We start from the raw sequence: 20,876 nt of genomic DNA on the forward strand, positions 1-20,876 counted from the left end.
AGTGGTCATCACAGGCTCAAGAAGCTTTTGATCAGCTTAAGATCTGTTTCACCTCACCACCGCTGTTCATACACCCAGATCCAACACTTTCTTTCATTGTGGAGGTGGACACTTCTGATAATGCTTTGGGGGCTATTCTCTCCCAAGGAACTGGAGAGAAGGGTCTGCTACATCCTTGTGCTTTCTTTTCCCATAGACTAACCTCAGCAGAGAAGAATTACGATGTGGGAGACAAGGAATTGCTGGCTATTATTGCGGCTTTCAAAGAATGGAGGCATCATCTGCAAGGAGCTGCACAACATCATAGTGCTAACTGACCATCCCAATTTAGAGTTCCTTAGATCCGCTAGATGTCTTTCTCCTCGTCAGGCTCGTTGGAACTTATTTTTAAATCAATTTAACTTTATCTCGTACTGTCCAGGTTCTGGTAATGGGAAGGCTGATGCTTTATCCCGAATCCATGCTGCGAATTCCGTACCTGGAGCCCAGTCCAAGACCATTCTATCTGATGCCAATTTCATCGGAGTTATCCACGATCAGGACTTGTGGAAGGAGTGCAGGGAGGCCTATGACGGTGATGTATTTCTGGCCAACCCACCTGTGGATATTAATCTTGTCTTGAAGGGTGGCATATGGTTCAGAGATCGACGTATCTACGTCCCTGAGGTTGTCCGTCTGCAGATCCTCAAGTTGGTACATGACTCCAAGTTGGCTGGTCACAGGGGGTGTACAGAAGACACAAGAGTTCCTGAGCCGATTCTTCTGGTGGCCAACTTGCCTGAAGGATACCAAGGACTATGTTCTCTCTTGCGAGGTATGTGCTCATTACAAGACTCCTCATGTGGCACCAACGGGTCTTCTACAACCATTACCTGTTCCGTCCCGCCCTTGGGGGTCTATATCAATGGACTTTATTGTGGAGCTGCCTACATCGGGGGGCATGAATATAATCATGGTGGTAGTTGATCGGACGGACTAAAGCTGCTCATTTTGTTCCGTGCACCGGCCTCCCCTCAGCTAAAGACACAGTGAACTTGGTTATACAGAATGTCTTTCGGTTGCATGGGGTCCCGGATGAGATCATCTCTGACCGTGGAGTACAGTTCACTTCAAGATTCTGGAAGGGGTTTTGCTCTGCACTCAATATTAATGTCTGTCTCTCTTCCGCTTACCATCCCCAGACAAATGGTCAGACTGAGCATACCAACCAGACGCTGGAACAATATCTAAGATGCTATGTCAGCCATCTCCAGGATGATTGGTTGGAGTTGCAGCCGTTAGCCGAATTTTCATATAACAATTCTCAGAGCGCCTCCACTAAATTTACACCTTTCTTTGCCAATCTGGGTTATCATCCGTGTATCTTACCTAGGTCTCCAATTAATTCTCCGGTTCCGGCAGTGGAGGAAAGGCTGACTGCGATGAGGCAAAATCTGGAGGTTCTGAAGGAATCCCTGACCACAGCTCAAGAACGTTATAAGAGATCGGCTGATAGATTCCGAAAACCTGCACCCATGTTCAAGGTAGGAGATTCCGTGTGGTTAGCAACTAAAAATCTGAAGTTAAACGTTTCTTCACAAAAACTTGGACAGAAATTCATTGGCCCTTTCAAGATCAATGGTATTGTGAGCTCTGTGGCCTGCCGGCTGAAGCTGCCTAGGACTATGAAGGTACACCCAGCCTTCAGTCTGTGCTAGAGTATTCTGCCTTGCATCCAGCTCCTGACCTCTTGTGATTCCCTGGCTATATACCTGCTCCTGTGAACCTGTGGGGTTATCCTGCTACTCTGCTCTGAGTTCCTGCTGCATACACCAGTTCCAGTAATCCTCCTTCATCTGCTGCTCGTGTTTACTTCTATCTGCATTTGCTGAACATGTAAGCTGTTGCTGCTCTGCAAGAACCTGAGACTATTACCCAGGCCTCCCTGGTTGAGCTAAGATATTATTTGAACTGCCTTATAAGCATATCTATCTGTGTTTTGGACTAAGCAAGGACTTATTCGTGTCAAGTATCCTCAAGAATAATTGTGCTTCATAGACTTTCTGCGTGATTGCATTTTCCTCTGAAGTTTCCTATAGACTGCTAAGCTGCATTTAATATTTGTACCAAGTGTTGTGGACTTGAGTTTCTCTCTGCACCTGTTTGAATCACCGTGTGATAATATAGACTTTACCACTTATAAAACTGTGTCCTGTAGTTGTCTTGTTCCAGGCAAAGAGTCTCCTGAGTTATCCCCTATAATTATTACAAGTATTGTTGAATGTTGATCTTTTGGGTATGAAATGATCTTTGAAATTCTGGAAGTGTTATATACAAAAATGACTTTTTGTAATATGCAATATTATTTTGGTTGGAGCCTCGTAGCCATGTGCCAACATTTTGAGTTAAATATTGCGACCTTTACTGGGAAAAACCGAACCTCCATCAGCATTTTTCCTCTCATCTATTTCTATCTGTTTTATTTAACACTAAATATATTTGCTTTACATTCAAATCACAAGCGGTGGAGAATGCGGCCATTAAATCCAGGGCATCATACAAATCATTAAATGGGATATCCTATTTAATAAAATGTTTCTTGTAAGCCCACCGGAGAGAAGGAAGTCTTTATGATGTCTTCAGGCAGTATTAGGGCACATGAAACTGATGGGACAGTTTTTCTATCCCCCTAGTAATAGCAAAATCGTCATTATCTAATTTTAAATGGACTTTTTACCATCTATAGCTTCCTAACCTAGGAAAGTGACAAACTTCTCTGTGAAATGCTAAGGGTTCTTCTCATTTCACAAAATGCCCTATGGGGAGATGGATTCTTAAAGGGTTTTTCCTGTAAGATTAAGTTATCAGTAATTCACAACAGGGGTATAATCAGTAAGTACCAATCCACCACCCTCTCCCCCCGAGCAACAGAATGGGGGCTTCTGGACAACTTTTGGTCCAATGGTCAAGAATGGGCATTTCTGCTCCATTTATTCTCTAAACCCAAGATAGAAACAACATGAACATATCCCCTGCTTTAAAGGGAACCTGTCACCCCGTTTTTTCGGTATGAGATAAAAATACTGTTAAATAGGGCCTGAGCTGTGCATTACAATAGTGTAGTTTGTGGACCCCGATTCCCCACCTATGCTGCCGAAATACGTTACCAAAGTAGTCGTTTTCGCCTGTCAATCAGGCTGGTCAGGTCAGATGGGCGTGGTGTCTTCCCCCAGATCTTGCGTAGTTTTCCGTTGGTGGCGTAGTGGTGTGCGCATGTCCAAGGTCCCGACTCCTGCACAGGGGTGTGAAAATAGCAGCGATGTCCGTTATTCCATTGGTGGTCGGTGGGCGCGGCCATCTTGATTTGGCCGCGCGTGCGCAGAAGCGGCGCTCTGCTGGCCGCGGCGCTCTGCTGGCCGCGGCTTCAGGAAAATGGCCGCCGCGATAGCCATCTGCGCACGCGCGGATGCCCGCGGCCATTTTCCTGAAGACACGGCCAGCAGAGCGCCGCGGCCAGCAGAGCGCCGCTTCTGCGCACGCGCGGCCAAATCAAGATGGCCGCGCCCACCGACCACCAATGGAATAACGGACATCGCTGCTATTTTCACACCCCTGTGCAGGAGTCGGGACCTTGGACATGCGCACACCACTACGCCACCAACGGAAAACTACGCAAGATCTGGGGGAAGACACCACGCCCATCTGACCTGACCAGCCTGATTGACAGGCGAAAACGACTACTTTGGTAACGTATTTCGGCAGCATAGGTGGGGAATCGGGGTCCACAAACTACACTATTGTAATGCACAGCTCAGGCCCTATTTAACAGTATTTTTATCTCATACCGAAAAAACGAGGTGACAGGTTCCCTTTAAGTAAAAAAAAGCAATAGTGCATATAAATAACATAGGGGACTTAGTGGACACCGTTTTTGATAAAAACAAATAAAGGATAAAAGCTGTCCCACCAGCATCAAGGTGTACCTAAATCTGGATGTCCTAACCTCTAGTATTAAAACCTTACCATTTGTCAAAGTGATATCAATGTGAATGTAGCTAAAGTGTCATCAGCCAATAGCGTTGTAACACTTATTATTTAAGGCACCTCCACCTGTTGGGAGGTGTCTGAGCAGCGTGTTCTTTCATTTAGTCTGCTCGCTTGCTAGTTGTCATTCCCCTGTGCTTGTATCCCTGTATACCATCCATGTCCGCCAGCACTGTCCATATCTGTCAGCAAACCAGCTGTGTCCCCCAGCACTTGCTGTGGTTGCCTGTATACCATCCTTGTCCGCCAGCATCTGCCATGCCTGTCTGTATGCCAGCAATGTCTGCCAGCACCAACCGTGTCTGTCAGTATTCCAGCCTTGTCTGCCAGCCCCTGCTGTACCTTCCTGTTTACCAGCAGTGCATGCCAGCACCTGCCTGTGACTGCTGTACCATCCATTCCTGGCCTTACCAGCTTCTTACCCCTTTGGGGGTCAGAGCCATGTGTTCAAGGCCTACCCTGGAGTCATACTTGCCGTCCATCTGAAGCCAAGTCTAACGCCACCCTCATGGGCTCTAGCAAAGAGTCAGGTTTTTGCCTAGTCATGCCCCTCCAGGCTATCCTCGTTTCATGGCACAGTGGTTCCACTACCACGTACGTTACAGTGAATAAGGGGTAAACAGGATTGGTTCCCGAATATGGACACCCAAGCTTGAACATTGTCCCCCGGTCCATGTGCGGCCAGTCACTGGCCCATTATCCTAGACCAGTTTGTCTGAACATAGCCCTAGTCCATGTCAGCACACGTGATCCCTCGGGTTAGCAGCTGCAGTACCGGGTTCTGCCCAGAAGTGGTACCTGACGGCTACCTGCAGCCCAATCTGTCTCCACCATCAGGAGCTCCAATGAACACCTGGTAGTTGTGTAGCTAAGCCCCCTTCATGGGCTGGCCCGGTCTTGTGGCACAGTGCGTCCACAAGTCCATGTGCGCCACTATTGGGCTTAACAATATATATACGTTTTCCACTAACCTGTCCTATGAAGGATGAGTAGGTACCAGAGTAATGAGCATTGAGCATGTTTGTTTTAAATAAATAGGATTTTACAGAAAGATTATGAGACTTAGCTTGAAATTACTGGAGTCAAACCCAAAATTTGTGAAAGGACCCCACATACAATCTCTAACGATGTCTTCTGGTGTGGTCAAGAGGACTTTTGTTTGGGCCAACTCATGCGCCAAGGATCATGTTCTATCCTTGACCTCCTATGGAAGATGGCCCATTGTAAATTTACTGTAGGTCCCTGTGTTCTCTATGTAGACACTTATGGGACTATATTCGATAGAATATTTAACAACTTGATAGAAGACAAAAACTTTCTTTTACTTTTTTTTTATTTTACCTACACTTCCTTTTGACTCATCTGCATTTTACAGCTTCTGCATTATTAATAGTATCGGATTTCTTTTATATAAAGAAACCCACATAAAAACCAAGAAAAGTGATTTCTTTGATTTAAGAAAAGTTTAAAAATGGACGTTTGGAATAAATCTTATTAGTACAAGCATTTCTATGCCCAAAGAGCGTGGGACGACTCGGGAAACATTCCAGGAATATATTCAATTTACTGTATGAGTCAAAAAGTAAGAGTCAATGAACTATTAGTGATGGTCTCCCGGAGATAAGACCCTGACCCCGAAGTGAAAGGTAGAGAATGGTATTTGTATGGGAGAATGTGGGGTTTTAGGTATTTGAAGTGATAGAGATAAATGGATTTTGACAGAATCTTTACCTGGAGAAAACTTGTTTTTAGATATATTTGGGTGAATTTATGCAGCGGAGTAGAGAGAAGAGTTGGATAACTTGTGTTAAGGCCGTAATCACACTATGTTTCTGCTGTACTTTTGGGTTAAACCACCTACTGTATATTTGGGATGAATTTTTTAAACCCTCATTGGGGTTATAGACTGCAGTGACAGAAATTGAGCTCAAATATATGTCGTTTGTGTTTTTTTCTGAAAGTGTATGGTCCATCTGTTTAGAAGGGCACAAAACATAGCAGACCGCATTTTTGTGCCCTTCTGACAGACGAACACTTTCTAAAAAAAGCAAACAAACTGAGTTTATAGTTACCAATGTTGGTTATTCTGAATCCTGTTAAAAGGGAATCAGGTAGAACATCTACGTGCACAACAAGAAAACACAGTGTGAACATAACCTAATACCCAGACACAATTCATGAACAATGCTAGGAATGTGGGCATAAAAAAGTTATTTTTGTACTTTAGCACCTTTGCCCACATTCTGAGACAAGTTTGAGTCTGTGTAAATGCTCAAAGTCATATATTGATAAATGGTTAAAGCTAGCATATTTCCAAACTGGTCACCTTGGAGTTTAGCCACATCTTGAAGTACAAAAGTTTTTGCCACCAAATGCCAAAGTTACTAAAACAGACTTTAACACCAGCAATTTTATGTTTGTGGGGTGAAGTGAGACCCCATGGCCAGTCCACATGCTTTTCAGTTTGGCATTTTTTCACAGCTCATGATCACTTCACTATTGCTTATACTTATATGGAGTTCAAATATAGTTCCTTTTCACTTTTCGAAACTTCTACATTTTATGATCACTGCTATGAGGGTGGTCATAAAAGTCAAGTGTGCAAAATTGAGAAAGATCAAAACACGTTAGTCTTGCATTATGTAAAACATGTTAACCAACTTTCATGTTATCGGTTTTTTTAAACTTGTGAATTGAGAAAGTGAATAGTTTTGGGTCTGAATGTCCAATATGAAGATAACGTTTAAACACTATCTGTTCACCTCGTCCATTTAGTTATCTGCACACTATTAATACATCCCTGGTACGTGGTTTGCTTTCCTGCATTCTCACTGTCAACAGTTCATCAATTCTCATTTAGTCTTATCTCCAAAATACCTACATATGGTTTATATGGAGTCACAGCTCTTGGCATTATCAGAAATATTAACAACAGGCAATTGTCAGAAATTAATGTTTATGACTCCTGTATAATAATTTATCTTGGGACATTCCATTATTGACCTGGGTGATAAGCCTTCATTTGTCAGGATGTGGCAATTTATGAGCATACAAGGGGATTTCCTATCATATTATATTATATAGTCATTTTGCAGGATTTTTTTCTAAAATAAAAAATAAGTTACATTCCATGTTTATTGTCCTTTTAATACATCTTCAGACTGCGCTATGTAGAACAAAAGTATTCTATAGCTAATTAAAAACCATCAGCAAAGTAATTTTCCTCAACATTTGTTGAGAAAAAATGTTAGAATTTTTTTTTTTTTCCGTAAAACTGAAATTGCAATAACTTGCAAATAGATGATCCATAATTGGAGGTAAAATAGTCGTGACAAGATCTATCTTCAGGGTAACCTACTTGTTGATGGTTTCCAAAAAAAGAAAAAAAAATTCTACACGACAGAGTGCAAATAATAATAAAGCAAATTAAAATAAAAAAAGTAATGATGTATTACAAATCTAATGAATTTTGCATATGCTGGCAGATATAAAGCATTCTAGACCCTTAATAGACCCATAGAGAAAGTTGTGATGCCTATTATAATCTACTGTTCAGGAGTGAAGATGCAGAAGCTCTTCTATATGTTGTGACAGGGTCACTGGTGTCGTACATGAGGGGAAATATGATAAATAAAAGATTGCTTTCCTACGTGATGTGAAATCCATAAGTGTTTCCTCCAGCATGATATGTACTGGAGCAATCCAGTCCCTATATGGGCATGGCTTTCATGGTGGGTAGGTCAGAGATGGTCAGAGATGGGCGGGACGCCTACCCACCATATCTCCACCTCCAGGGTGTGGCTGGAGGGAGTTAAATGTTCAGCCAGTTTGTTGTGAGGAGAAAGGAAGCGTCCTGACTGCTGACTAGTGCGAGAGCTGCCATAGGTGTTGTCCCAGAAGTACTGGGCAGGACTCTGTATGAACTTTTTACTTTGTTTTGAGCTTGTGTGTACTTCGAGGAGCAGCTAAGCGTGTCAACCCCTCACACACAATGTATATAGCTAATATGTGACGTTTATTAGAATATGGAATAACTATACAATGTGTCAAAATATCCAGAAGCAGTCATGTCTTTGACATCTTGCACCGTACAAAGTGCCGATATGTAAACCTGACACCACTTATCATTTCCAGTAGCAGAGATAGAACTTTATCGCCAAAGGTCACTCTACAGAAGGAAACCAATAAACAAATCAATATCTGATAAAGAATCACTTTATGGAGGGCAATAAAAAGGGGCGTGAAGTGAAATATATGCTGCGGCGCACCAAGACTGTGTCCAATAACGCACACACCATTGTCCAAGATGCATTATCCACATTTGTTGTATATTCTTCTAGGTCTGTGACAACAGCGCCGATCAGCACTATCTCAGATCCAGGCCATTGCACCATTGTGTCACCATTCCCGCAATAAGGGCCATCCACCAATATCTTATATGTATAGATATGTAGGAAAGAGCAGGAAGAAGTTTACATGGGGTAATCGTAATCCAAAAACTGTGGTCCATATGTTCTATTGGAAAGTATGGACTGTACAGAGTGGGTTGACCATTTAGCATGAGTTGTTAAAATGTACTGTAGAAACCTTATTGTAGCGGGGATTATTCGGAGCATGTAGCCTGATAACGGCCATGAGATGTTACTATGTAGAAACCTTATTGTAGAGGGGAATATTAGGAGCATGTAGCCAGAAAACAACCATGAGTTGTTACTATGTAGAAACCTTATTGTAGAGGGGGATATTCAGAGCATGTAGTCAGATAACGGCCATGAGTTGTTACTATGTAGAAACCTTATTGTAGGGGGAATATTCGGAGCATGTAGCCTGATAACGGCCTTGAGTTGTTACTATGTAGAAACCTTATTGTAGAGGGGAATATTAGGAGCATATAGCCAGATAACAACCATGAGTTGTTACTATGTAGAAACCTTATTGTAGAAGGGAATATGCGGAGCATGTAGCCTGATAACGGCCATGAGATGTTACTATGTAGAAACCTTATTGTAGCAGGGAATATTCGGAGCATGTAGTAAGATAACGGCCTTGAATTGTTACTATGTAGAAATCTTATTGTAGAGAGGAATATTAGGAGCATATAGGCAGATAACAGCCATGAGTTGTTACTATGTAGAAACCTTATTGTAGAGGGGGATATTCGGAGCATGTACACCGATAACGGCAATGAGTTGTTACTATGTAGAAACCTTACTAGAGCAGGGAATATTGAGAGCATGTACACCGATAACGGCCATGAGTTGTTACATTGTAGAAACCTTATTGGAGCGGGGAATATTCGGAGCATGTAGACAGATTACCGGTACGATTAAACCTATAAAGAACACCGGAGTATAATGCCCCAAAAAGTATTTAGCACCGTACATAGTATAGTGAAAAATAAGTTATAGCCTTTATTAAAGAGTACAAAACATCATAAAAACACAGTAAGATAATGGAAAGTTGGTGATGACATAATAAACAATTACCGGTTCGAGTTGTTACAATGTAGAAACCTTATTGTAAGGGGAATATTTGGAGCATGTAGACAGATAATGACTATGAGTTGTTACTATGTAGAAACCTTATTGGAGCAGGGAATATTCGGAGCATGTAGACAGATTACTGGTACGAGTTGTCACAATGTAGAAACCTTATTGTAAGGGAACGATATTCGGAGCATGTAGACAGATAATGACTATGAGTTGTTACTATGTAGAAACCTTATTGTAAGGGGAATATTTGGAGCATGTAGTCAGATAATGACCATGAGTTGTTACTATGTAGAAACCTTATTGTAGGGGGAATATTCGGAGCATGTAGTCAGATAATGACCATGAGTTGTTACTATGTAGAAACCTTATTGTAGGGGGAATATTCGGCGCATGTAGTCAGATAATGACCATGAGTTGTTATATTGTAGAAACCTTATTGTAACAGGGAATATTCGGAGCATCTAGACAATAGAACATGATAATGAGCATCCTATAAATGTCTTAATCCAAGAGACCGCAGTACAAGGATCTGCTCTTCCGGGCAGTCACAGTGACATTATTGTGAAGTAATTAGCTTGATTATATTTTAATAGTTTCTTCGAAAGCTGATGTTTTTGCTCGTATCCACCCACGGCTTAATGACTGCAGCACGTAGCGAGATTTACATCTACTTAATCTAATGAAATATTCTCCGCTGGGTATTCACATTAAGTAGAACGACATTTGAAAGATAGAAATTTAGTGATTTTAATGTTGAGAATATTGTTAGGCAAAACTCTCCATTGATTTTGAATTAACCAGTCGGATACACTGAGGCGCTGCCATTCTCATTTATGGCGCAGCCACTTTACAGCACCCATTCTCCCCTCTCTGGAGTCTTTGTTTTTAGGTCACTGCTTCCCCCCATATCCAGAAACTGTCCTCCATTTTTAGTTTTTGCAGCACTGCCAGAGTATGCAATGATGCCATTATTCACTACGAGAAAGAGCAAAAAAAGTCTGTCTTGCTCAAGACAAGACAGATTGCCAGTGCAATGAGGGATCAGATTACAGCAGAGTGAGATGCATTTAGACCTACACTGCTGATTTCTAGTAAGTGTTTCATCTCTTCTTAGAGGATTCCCAGCTACACTGTTCAGTACTGCTGTATAAAGTCACCTATGCTGATGGCTTTAGTGTTTTTTTTCTCACTCCAGAACTGGGTTCACAGCAACACTGCTTAGGACTGCTTTATAATTTACTGTATGTTGTTGGTTGTAATAAGTGTTTTAAAGTGTGTAAACTGTAAAGTGCTGTTGAATATGTTAGCGCTATATAAAAATAAAAGATTATTATTATTATTTTCTCACCCCGGAGCTAGATTCTCAGTTAGACTGCTCAGGATTTCTGTACAATACTGCTCTTCTGAACATGTGCTACATAGAGACTGTAGAACAGGAATCCCTTACGTCTGTGAGTGCTGTGTAAGGGCCCACCATCTCAGAGACAACTGAAAGTTATAGATAGGACTCCAGAGCATAAAATGGTGGAAAATGCAGAATAAAAGCTATATAATGGCCAGAAATTGTGATACACTTCATGTGCTCACACAGGATGGATTATTCGGCATATGATAGATGACCTTTTTGGACAAGATATTGTTTAACAAAGTAGAAGAAGTGAAGTCTAAAATGATTAATGGTCATAAAGATAATTTAGTAAAAAAAACAGTAATCCTGATAATTAATCAATGTTTATTATTAGTGACATTTATACATGAAATTATGCCAAGAACCTTGCATGGCAGCTGAAACTTGACTCTCTCTTCACGAGTCCTCAGGGGTCTACAGATTTAGTTGAGTATTTAGATGGTACAGGTGCACTTTTTGGGGGCTCTTATAGATGTTCTCGTGCTAACATTTATAATTGATGATACCTTTTGGGAGAAACATAGAACAAACACCACATTTTTCCATTGAGTCATATTTTTTGTGTCGGTGACCTACTTCATAAATCCAATTCCCTCATCTCATACTCAAGTGAGTTCAGAAGAGTGGAGAATGTGTCCTCGTTGGATACTTGGTGGTCTTCCATTAGGTTCCTTCCTGGCTTTAAAAAAAATCAATGAGATTTTTCTGTGTCTACCAGATAATCGTGGGTGACAATTTCTCGGCTTTTAAGGATGATGGAGAAACCCGCCGTGCCAACTGTACGGGGCTGTTTGACCTCCTCCATCATCAGATGTTGTGAGCTAGGAGGGTTGGGATTGCTGGATTTCAGCCTGTCCAATTCTTGGTTCTGAAGGAAGGTGTCTGGTCATGGCTTCTGCGCTTTCCATTGGGCATACCCATATGTCTGTGCGGGAATAGGAAAATTAACTGGCTAGTTATTGTAGGTGTGTGGTCAAACCTTGTGGCAAATTCGGAGTGGACTACCGAGGTTTAGTAGGGCCACACATGTGTAGCTTTAGAGTATAATTCTGCTTTTCTTATCATTTGTGTTTTTGATCTTGTACAATATTTCATTTCCAGGCTGGATGTAAAGCCGCGATAGTCTTCTTCCAATACTGCATCATGGCCAACTTTTTTTGGCTCCTGGTGGAAGGTCTCTACCTTCATACCCTCTTGGTCATCTCTTTCTTCTCGGAAAGAAAGTATTTCTGGTGGTACATCTTGATCGGATGGGGTAAGCTGCATCATTTTATCTTTTTACTGTCCAGGAAAGTTTTAGAATATCGAACATTTTGGACATTATTTAGCCAATACCACAAATTTCTGTAGTATTACCCCCCATGAATGGACATCACTTATGGACTCCTCCATGGGAACATTGTAAACTTCAGACCATCCCAAATGCAACCCCTGCTCACCCATAACCAAGATACTAGAAATAATGTCCTGTTATTTGTCAGTCTGTAGAGCGATAGTCATGACCTCAACCCCACAGTAATAACATTTACACTGTAATAGTTCAGAGGATTCTCGGAATAATGGAAACGGCTGTATTATGGTGCAATTATTGGTAAATTAATTAGTGGTGAGCCACGTGTTCACCAAATTACTGAATCAAAATGTATATTTATTCAATATATTTTAGTTTTGATTATTTTGTTTTTTTCCTCTGTTTTTTTTTGTTTTGTTATTACATTGTTGTGATAGTGTCCTTCATAGAAGGAAGAACCCAGTAGCCAAAATAAAAATAGGCTCTTTTTTATTCGGCCAGGATTCAGAAATAAGTTCTAATTAATGCATAGCTGACATTGTCCTTCGTAGAGATGAGCGTACCTTTCAAGGTTCTGTTTGGATTGGCGAACATCCCGATGTTCACCGAACATGTTCGACAGACAAACCCAAACCCCATTGACTTCAATGGGAGGCAAAACCAAACGCATAGACAACACCTTTCATGGGGGGACAAAAAGCTGCCAAAACAGCTAAAATTATGGGCAGACACCAAGAAAAGTGGCATCGATTGACCCATCAATTGCGCTATAAATAAATAATGTAAAGAAAAATTTGGCTTGGGTTCCCCTGTATTTTTGATAACCAGTCAGGCAAAACTGACAGCTGCGGGCTGCAACCCTCAGCTGTCAGTATTAGCAAGGCTAGTTATCAAAAATGAAGGGGTTCCTATTATTTAAATAGATAATTTTAAAAAATGGTGTGCGGTTAACCTTATTTTTGACAACCACCCAAGCTAAAGCAGACAGCTGAGCGCTGGTATTCTCAGGCTGGTAAGAGGCCATGGATATTGCCTGCCCCCAGCCTAAAAATAACAGCCTGCAGCCGCCCTGAAAAGGCACATCTATTAGATGCACCAATTCTGGCGCTTTGCCCGGCTCTTCCCACTTACTCTGTAGCGGTGGCAAGTGTGGTTCATATTTGTGGGGTTGATGTCACCTTTGTATTGTCAGGTGACATCAAGCCCACGGCTTAGTAATGGAGAGGCGTCTATAAGACACCCATCCATTACTAATCCTATAGTTGTATTGTAAATAAAGATACGGCCAGAATAAAGTCTTTTAATTGAAAGAATGACACAGACTCCTTTAATGAATCTAAATTAAACCATACTCACGTCATCGCCCAGTCCACTGAAGCCCTTGTCCCCTGTGGAAAAAAAAAGCAAAAAACAAAGCCCAGCAATATCTCTCACTTGTCTGATGTGCTGTTCCACGCCATAATCCATGTCTGGGGTAAACAGTTTTCAACCTTTACGACGCCAAGATGCAACCACCCAGGATGAGAACCACTGGTGAATGGGCTTCTGCGAGCGAAGCATCAGTAACCGGCGGTGACGTCATCGACTGAGGCTGCGGCATTCACAGCAAGCAAATGAACTGCGGGGACCTCAGTGAGATCACCGCTCGCACAGTGAGAAAAAGTCTCATGGTGAATGTTTTCTGAACAAGTTTGCTCATCTCTAGTTCTTAGCTCCAAACAAGTTATGTTTGTGTGATAACTCGTGGACGCCGTTATATGGGCAGTTGCCTCGGATCCCACCCGGATTATCTCAGTTTCCATGCTGAATATGTAAGAAATGAGAAGCAAAATACAGAATTTTGCTACAGATTTTCTTTCACTATATAGAAAGAAAAAAATCGGATTTTGCAAACCCCATTCACATTCATAGGATGCGTAAATTCACTTAGAATTAAGTGCGGAATTTATGTTTGAAAGGTTTTTCCCCAAAAAATCAAGTTATCTCCTGTCCTCAGAGCGGGAGGAGGGCAGCCATGGTTGGTCTCATCCATGGCTAAAATCTTGGCCTCTTTTCTGGGAAAACTGCATTCTTAAGATGTGTTCACACAGGGATTTTTTTAGTTCATGCAGATTTAAAATATTTATTTCCCAAAAAATATTCAGTTTCCTTGCTGATCACTGGAGTCATACCCACAGGAACCCCAGCGACCCCAGGATTGGGGGAAGTGTACAAGTGCAGCCTTTGCTCCTTTCATTGCCTATGTGATGGCCTGAAATAGCCGAGCGCTGCACTCGACAGTCCCATAGACAGTGAATAGAGCAGAGGCCGCACTTGTGCACCTCCACTCCTATCAGGTTGGGGGTGCAAAGCCTTGTTCTTGGGGTCGCTGTGTGTCCCAGCGATTGGGCCCCCTAGAAATGAGCAAGTAATCTCTTACACTTGATTTATTTGTTGGAATAACCCTTTACAATCTGCATAGAAAGCACTTTGTGTGGACATATTCTAATCATACTTTCCCCAGGACATGTTTGCCACCTACTAGCCAAAGTGATGAGACTTACCACGGCTGCTGTTCTCCTTCTTCTAGGACCCTGGTAGTTTTGCAGTAATTTTTCATTTGCAAGTTCTTGGAATCAGTGATCTCTTTGGTTGCTATGAATTACTCAGGGAGGTGTCTATAGGAGGTGCAGCGGTAGTAGTCACACCCCTTTGCCACATTAGACCTCGTTATTATAAACATACTCGCCATCTTTCCATGGTAAGGATCAGCCATAAGCAGATCCACATTTTGTAACCTCAGGCGCTCCCCTTTACTGAAGTCATGGCCCCCACGGAACATCTCCGTGCCACCCCCTGCCTCTTCACTTCATGGTCACCACTTTTTGGATGTAGAATCCTAGCGGAATCGCTTGTTTCCAGGAGGTTTTGTGTAGATTCTGTGTATTTGCGGACTCTTTAGGGAGTCCGGACGGTTTCCCCCTTTTTCGGGAGCCGCTGGGAAGTAGGGGAGGTCCTGGTCCTGGTACAGATTTTATTGGAGCTCCGCAGCTTCATCTTTTCTTCCTTTCTGCGCGAATCTTATTACTGGGCAATTAATTAACTAAACAGTCCTAAATATTGATTGAGGCCACAAAGTAGTGCCAAGTTAAAAGGTCACCCTGTGGTTTGAGCGCAAGGGAGAAATTGGAAGAGTTAAGTCTCATGAATAGTCTGGATTTCCAAATCAATATGTTCAATTTGTGCCGGAATGATCTCCCCCCCGGTTCTGTGACCTCCGACAAATTACCCCTGGCACTAAATCAATAGATATAACAGTATTTTTCTCCAAGTGAATTTCTCGTTGATCACCTGAACATATTTCTTTCCTTCCGTAGGAGCCCCGACCGTATTCATCACCGCCTGGACGTTCACCAGGATATATTATGATGACAGTGGGTAAGAAAAGCCGAAATGTACTGATGAGGTATGACTTAGAGGGCACCGGTCACCAGGTCTATAAATGAGACGATTCCACCACCTAAATCGAGCCCAAAAATTACCAATCGGACCTCAGAAGCCAGCTACTTCCTGTAGATGAAAATTCTGTAAAATCCAAAATTTCTGTAAAAAAAAACAAACAATTGGACTTTTGGAGACTTGGAACTCTCATTGTATTCTGGCGACTGGTTCCCATTAAATGGGTTAATCTGGACTACAAAATCTTTTGAGTATTCTTCTTGGAAGGTCTCACTCTGCAGCCTCGGTGATCGGCTTAGCCATTACCAAAAATACGGTGCTGAGCCTATACGGCGGTGTATACGATAAAGGGCTGCATGGCGCTGCGGCTGCTGATAGGTGGGAGTGCAACAAACTGAACACACTATGCTGGCTGTATACTCTACACACAAACTCTGGATTTGGAGAGAGAAAAGAGAGAATTGTGACCAGTAAAATGCATCAAATGAGAGATTGGGTCTGCGGGATAGATGTGTGTTCTTTATAATACTTATTGGTAAAGGACGTATTCAATTATGCAGATTTATTATTGGAGGTTTTTTAGTATATGGCTGTAAAGGCTGTGTTCTTGTACGCAGTGTTTAACTGTATAGGCTGTGTTCACATATGAAGTTTTTAGTTTGGTGTGTTCTTCACAATATTTGGCTGGAAAGGATGTGTTCTTGTACACACTTTTTGGTATTGTGTGCTCTTCATAATATAATGTTTCACTGAAAATGTTGTGTTATTGTGTGCAGTGTTTAGTTGTGTGTTCTTTATAGTATTTCACTGTAAAGGCTGTGTTCACGTATGATGTTTTTAGTTTTCTGTGTTCTTCACAATATTTAGCTTTAATGGCTGTGTTCACTCATGGAGTTTTGGCTGCAGGTTTTCTTTGCTTTTTTTCCATATTTGGCTGTAAAACCTGTGTTCTTGTGTATATTTTTTAGTTTTGTATGCTCTTCATAATATTTGGCTCTAAAGGCTGTGTTCTTGTATGCATTTTTTTAGTTGTGTGTTCTTTTTAGTATTAGACTATAAAGGCTGTGTTCACATATGCAGTTTTTAGTTTTGTGTGTTCTTCACAATATTTGGACGTAAAGACTGTGTTCTTGGGTACTCTTTTTGGTTTTGTGTGCTTTTCATAATAATGAACTGTAAAGGCTGTGTTCTTGTATACACTTGTAAGTTGTGTATTCTTTATAGTATTTCACTGTAAAGGTTGTGTTCACGTATGCAGTTTTTAGTTTTGTGTGTTCCTCACAATATTTAACTGTAAAGGCTTGTTCACTCATGGAGTTTTGGCTGTAGTTTTTAGTTGTGTGTGTTATTCATAATATTTCTGTGTAAAGGATATACGGTATTCTTGTCTGCAGTTTTTAATTTTGTGGTTACTCCCAAATATTTCCCTACACAGGCTGTGTTCAGCTTTTAGTTGTGTTGTGTGTTCTTTATAGTATTTCACTGTAAAGGCTGTGTTCACGTATGCAGTGTTTAGTTTTCTGTGCTCTTCACAATATTTAACTGTAAAGGCTGTGTTCACTCATATAGTTTTGACTGCAGTTTTTTTTTTTTTTTTTGCTTTTTTACATATTTGAGTGCAAAGACTGTGTTCACTTGTCACAATTTTCTTGTAGTTTCATCATGCCGTGACAATTCTACTCTTTATACCAGGGATTTTATCAGCGCTGATCTTTTTGCTTTTTTTTTTTTTACAGGTGTTGGGACACCATTGAATCCCCGATATGGTGGTGGATCATCCGAGGTCCCATATTGGTCTCCATTTCGGTAAAGTATTTTACATTGCTTCTATTAATCTATTATAAAATACATTGTGATTAACTCTTTATACATGATAAATGGTATGAATTCAGGCTTATGGTGCGAAGCCTAAACAGTAGCAGTGCCATATGGAGGATCTGCCGTGCCTGTCCGGTGATGGTGCCCGCCGCAGTGCAGCAGCCCTGCCTTCTGCTATTGTCAGGGGTTCCATTGGTCAGACCTCCACCAGTCAAATATTGATGACCTTCCAAAGTCCCAAGACCCCATTAAGGTCCAATTACCATAATATTTCTTAAATTTAAAAAAAATGCCTATGATAGTGCCCATGAATTTTTTTTTTAAATACCTTCTTTCCACATGCCCCCATGACAACACTTCCCGTCCCTGTGCTCAGGCAGTTCAGTGTTATCATAGTATCACTGAATCTTGTGTCCTGTGCAAGAAAAATCATCAAAGCTGATTGGTTGATCTGAGCTTCTGTCTATGACCCAGAAGTGTTGTCTTAGGATTACATTAAGTGTTGTGGGTCTAGTAGACAAATATATTATGTCGAGAGGGAAACTGTAATAAATTTAATAGTTTGCCAAAATGTGCTGCAATGGGATCCAGAAAGTTGCAGTTTCTCGTTTAGTGCAGGGATCCATAGCAGTAAAGTTTCTCCATTGGCTTTTATTACCAAGGAGCCGTCACATGACTCGGAACACTGTGAACTGAATGGATACATTGTATCATGTCTGAGGGGCGGAGCATAACCCAGCGAGGATCTCATTGTGCCATGCTCCGCCCCTCGGAGGCTGCATCAGACATAATACAATGTATCCGTTTTCCTGAATTGTTTCTTTAAAAAAAAATTAAAAATTAAAAACTAGAGTCAACAGTCCTCGAGTCGTCCTCTGCGGTCAGAAAAACCAACATGGCCGGGCTTCTAAAGGGGTCAACCTGCTGGATTTGCCTCTTTAAGGGGTCTGGGAAAAATCAGGGGTTGATGTCATGTAACAAAATTATTGTTATCTAATTTGTCCATAAATATAGAGGAAACAGCTTAGAAAAATCTAGGAAAAAACAAATTCACAAATTTCAAAATCGTGTCTTTTATTGGAACACATGTGTATATAGAAAAAAAACAATATTTAATTTGCATTTTTTTAATTATTTTTTATTATTATTTGATTTATTTTTATTTGACCAAACATTCCAATTTTCTTTACTATAAACTTTTTGGGGTTTTTTTTTAGAACCAAATTTCTAACTTTTCATTTTTTTTCTTTTGTTTTACATTTTTTCTCAGGTAATGGGTCTAACTTTTAATAATTATCGCCCTGGTACATTGTATTGCCTGTGACCTGTTCTTGACTTCTCGTTGTTTCATTGCTTCAGTTTGTCTAATTGTGGTAACTCCTGATTAACGGTTTTCGCTAAATGCCGACCTCTAGCCGCCATGTCGTCTGCCCGCTGTCCGAGGCTGCTGCGTTTCGCATAGCTGTGTTCTATGGGCTTGACATCATCATACTTGCGATGTATGACACAAAGTCCCAAGCAGGTTGATGTCAGGCCCAAGATGGCTGCCATCCTATCCCGCTATACAAACACGAATACATTCCGTCGGAGAAGACAGGTTACTGACGAGCCGCTCGCATCATTTTACTGCACTGCTTATGGTTTTTGGGGTTCTTTTTAATTTTTTTTTTAGATATTTTTGTGGATTTGTGTGGGAGTAATCTGTCTATTTTTTTATTTTTTTTAGGTCAATTTTATTCTTTTCATCTGCATCATCCGGATTTTGGTTCAAAAATTACATTCGCCCGATGTAGGAAGAAATGAAAACAGCCAATACACGTAGGTTTCTCTCGTGTGCTCTCCTTTATTGTACGTCTGGTAGACAAAACGCGTCGGCGCTGTCCGCTCGGTTCAGGATTTAGAAAGTCTTTAAAGTTATAAAAAGGTTTTTTTTTAAGGAAATAGCGCCACTTTGTCTGTGGGCCATGACTGGTATTACAGCTTGACCTCATCCACCTAGGACGCAGCTCACAAATAAAAGTGTCATTGCTCCTGGAGAAAAGACGAAAGCAGACCCCTTTCTGTAATGTTTAGGACCTTCCATACAGAGGCCCCCTGATTAGCGGATGGGGGGGGGGGTTGGAACAAGTCTTTTACCTCTCCTTGAGCAGTTAGAGTTGCCACTTATTAAGGGGTCTTAAATTACGAAGTTATCGGATTTATCATTGATCTTCTAAACATTGCTGGACGTTCTGCTGAGAGAGGGGAAGGAAGAGCTGCTTCATTTTAAGAGCTGCTGCTTCACTTCATTTATCAGGACACAACATCAAGCAACTAAATAAAAATCTTTTTAGCAGCAAAACTGGAGAAAACAAAGGGGGCTACGAGGACCCAAAAGATGAGATAATACAAGGAGGATCTCCCCCCCAAAAAGAAGCGATACCCTATCCATAGCGACCCCCAGTGATCCTGCCATCAGGGCTCTTCAGCCTCCATTCATTTTCTATAGCACTGTCTTAGAAAGCAATGAATGGACTCGAAACTAAGCATGCCCACCTCCGCAGAGCCCCTTTATTGAGGTTCCCAAGCACCGTTTTTTGCAGAAGGACCCCCGCGATCTGAAAGTTATTCCTTACCCTATGTATAGAGTATAACTTATTGTTTTTTTGGAATAACCCTTTAAGCTAAAGCCTAATAGCTGATCAGGGATAGACTAATAATAATTAGATATAAGAGCAGTAGGACTTGTTAGGATGATGGACATCAGTTTGGTGTCCCCTATTGGACGGACTGTAGTCATTGCGTAACCTTTAAAGTGCAACCGTCGGGTAAAAAAATAATAAAATAGTATTAGAATAAGAAACTTTGGATTCTCGCTTTATCACAAAACTCTGCTTCTTACTCTGCCTGGACTGAACTTCCCACCTCAAGTTTCTCAGTTCACAGGTAGATATGGCAATTGGCTCTTCAGAGAGGAAGAAGACTAGCACTCTATGGCGCCCCCTGTTAGAATCAGCGATCCTACACGTCATTATCGACCCTTTAACGAGCCTTGCAGTATGACTTAGCCAAATCAGAATCTCATATTGCAGACACAGTGTTTCGGGGTATTGCCCCTCGTCAGTACAAAGTCATCAGTTGTCATACTTTGCGCTGATGAGGGGCAATACCCTGAAACACTGTGTCTGCAAATTGAGATTCTTTTTTGGTTTTTATCCTAAGTCATATTTCAAGACTCGTTAAAGGGTCGTGTCATGATTCTCAATGGCGAGAGAACATAGCCCAGCATATATGAGAACTAGCTCTTGGAAGATGGAAACTATACTGACCATGAACTAAACCTGCCGCACAACTAGAAGTGGCCGGGTAGCATGCCTACGTTTTTTTATCCCTAGATGCCCAGCGCCAGCCGGAGAACTACCTAATC

The 20,876-nt window shown here is 41.4% G+C and overlaps 1 protein-coding gene across 2 annotated transcripts in view; it reads left to right on the forward strand.

Annotated features, from left to right (window-relative positions):
- LOC143781395 (vasoactive intestinal polypeptide receptor-like) overlaps positions 1-20,876 on the forward strand; it is a 236,175-nt gene that overhangs the window by 184,340 nt on the left and 30,959 nt on the right. For both annotated transcript variants that reach the window (XM_077267989.1, XM_077267988.1), the window contains exons 7-10: positions 12,025-12,178; positions 15,571-15,631; positions 17,389-17,458; positions 19,197-19,288. In XM_077267989.1, the coding sequence (XP_077124104.1) occupies positions 12,025-12,178; positions 15,571-15,631; positions 17,389-17,458; positions 19,197-19,288 (377 nt within the window). The remainder of the gene's footprint in view (positions 1-12,024; positions 12,179-15,570; positions 15,632-17,388; positions 17,459-19,196; positions 19,289-20,876) is intronic.

Source organism: Ranitomeya variabilis, chromosome 6 (assembly GCF_051348905.1).
Source record: "Ranitomeya variabilis isolate aRanVar5 chromosome 6, aRanVar5.hap1, whole genome shotgun sequence".
In the NCBI taxonomy this organism is placed as follows: Eukaryota; Metazoa; Chordata; class Amphibia; order Anura; family Dendrobatidae; genus Ranitomeya; species Ranitomeya variabilis.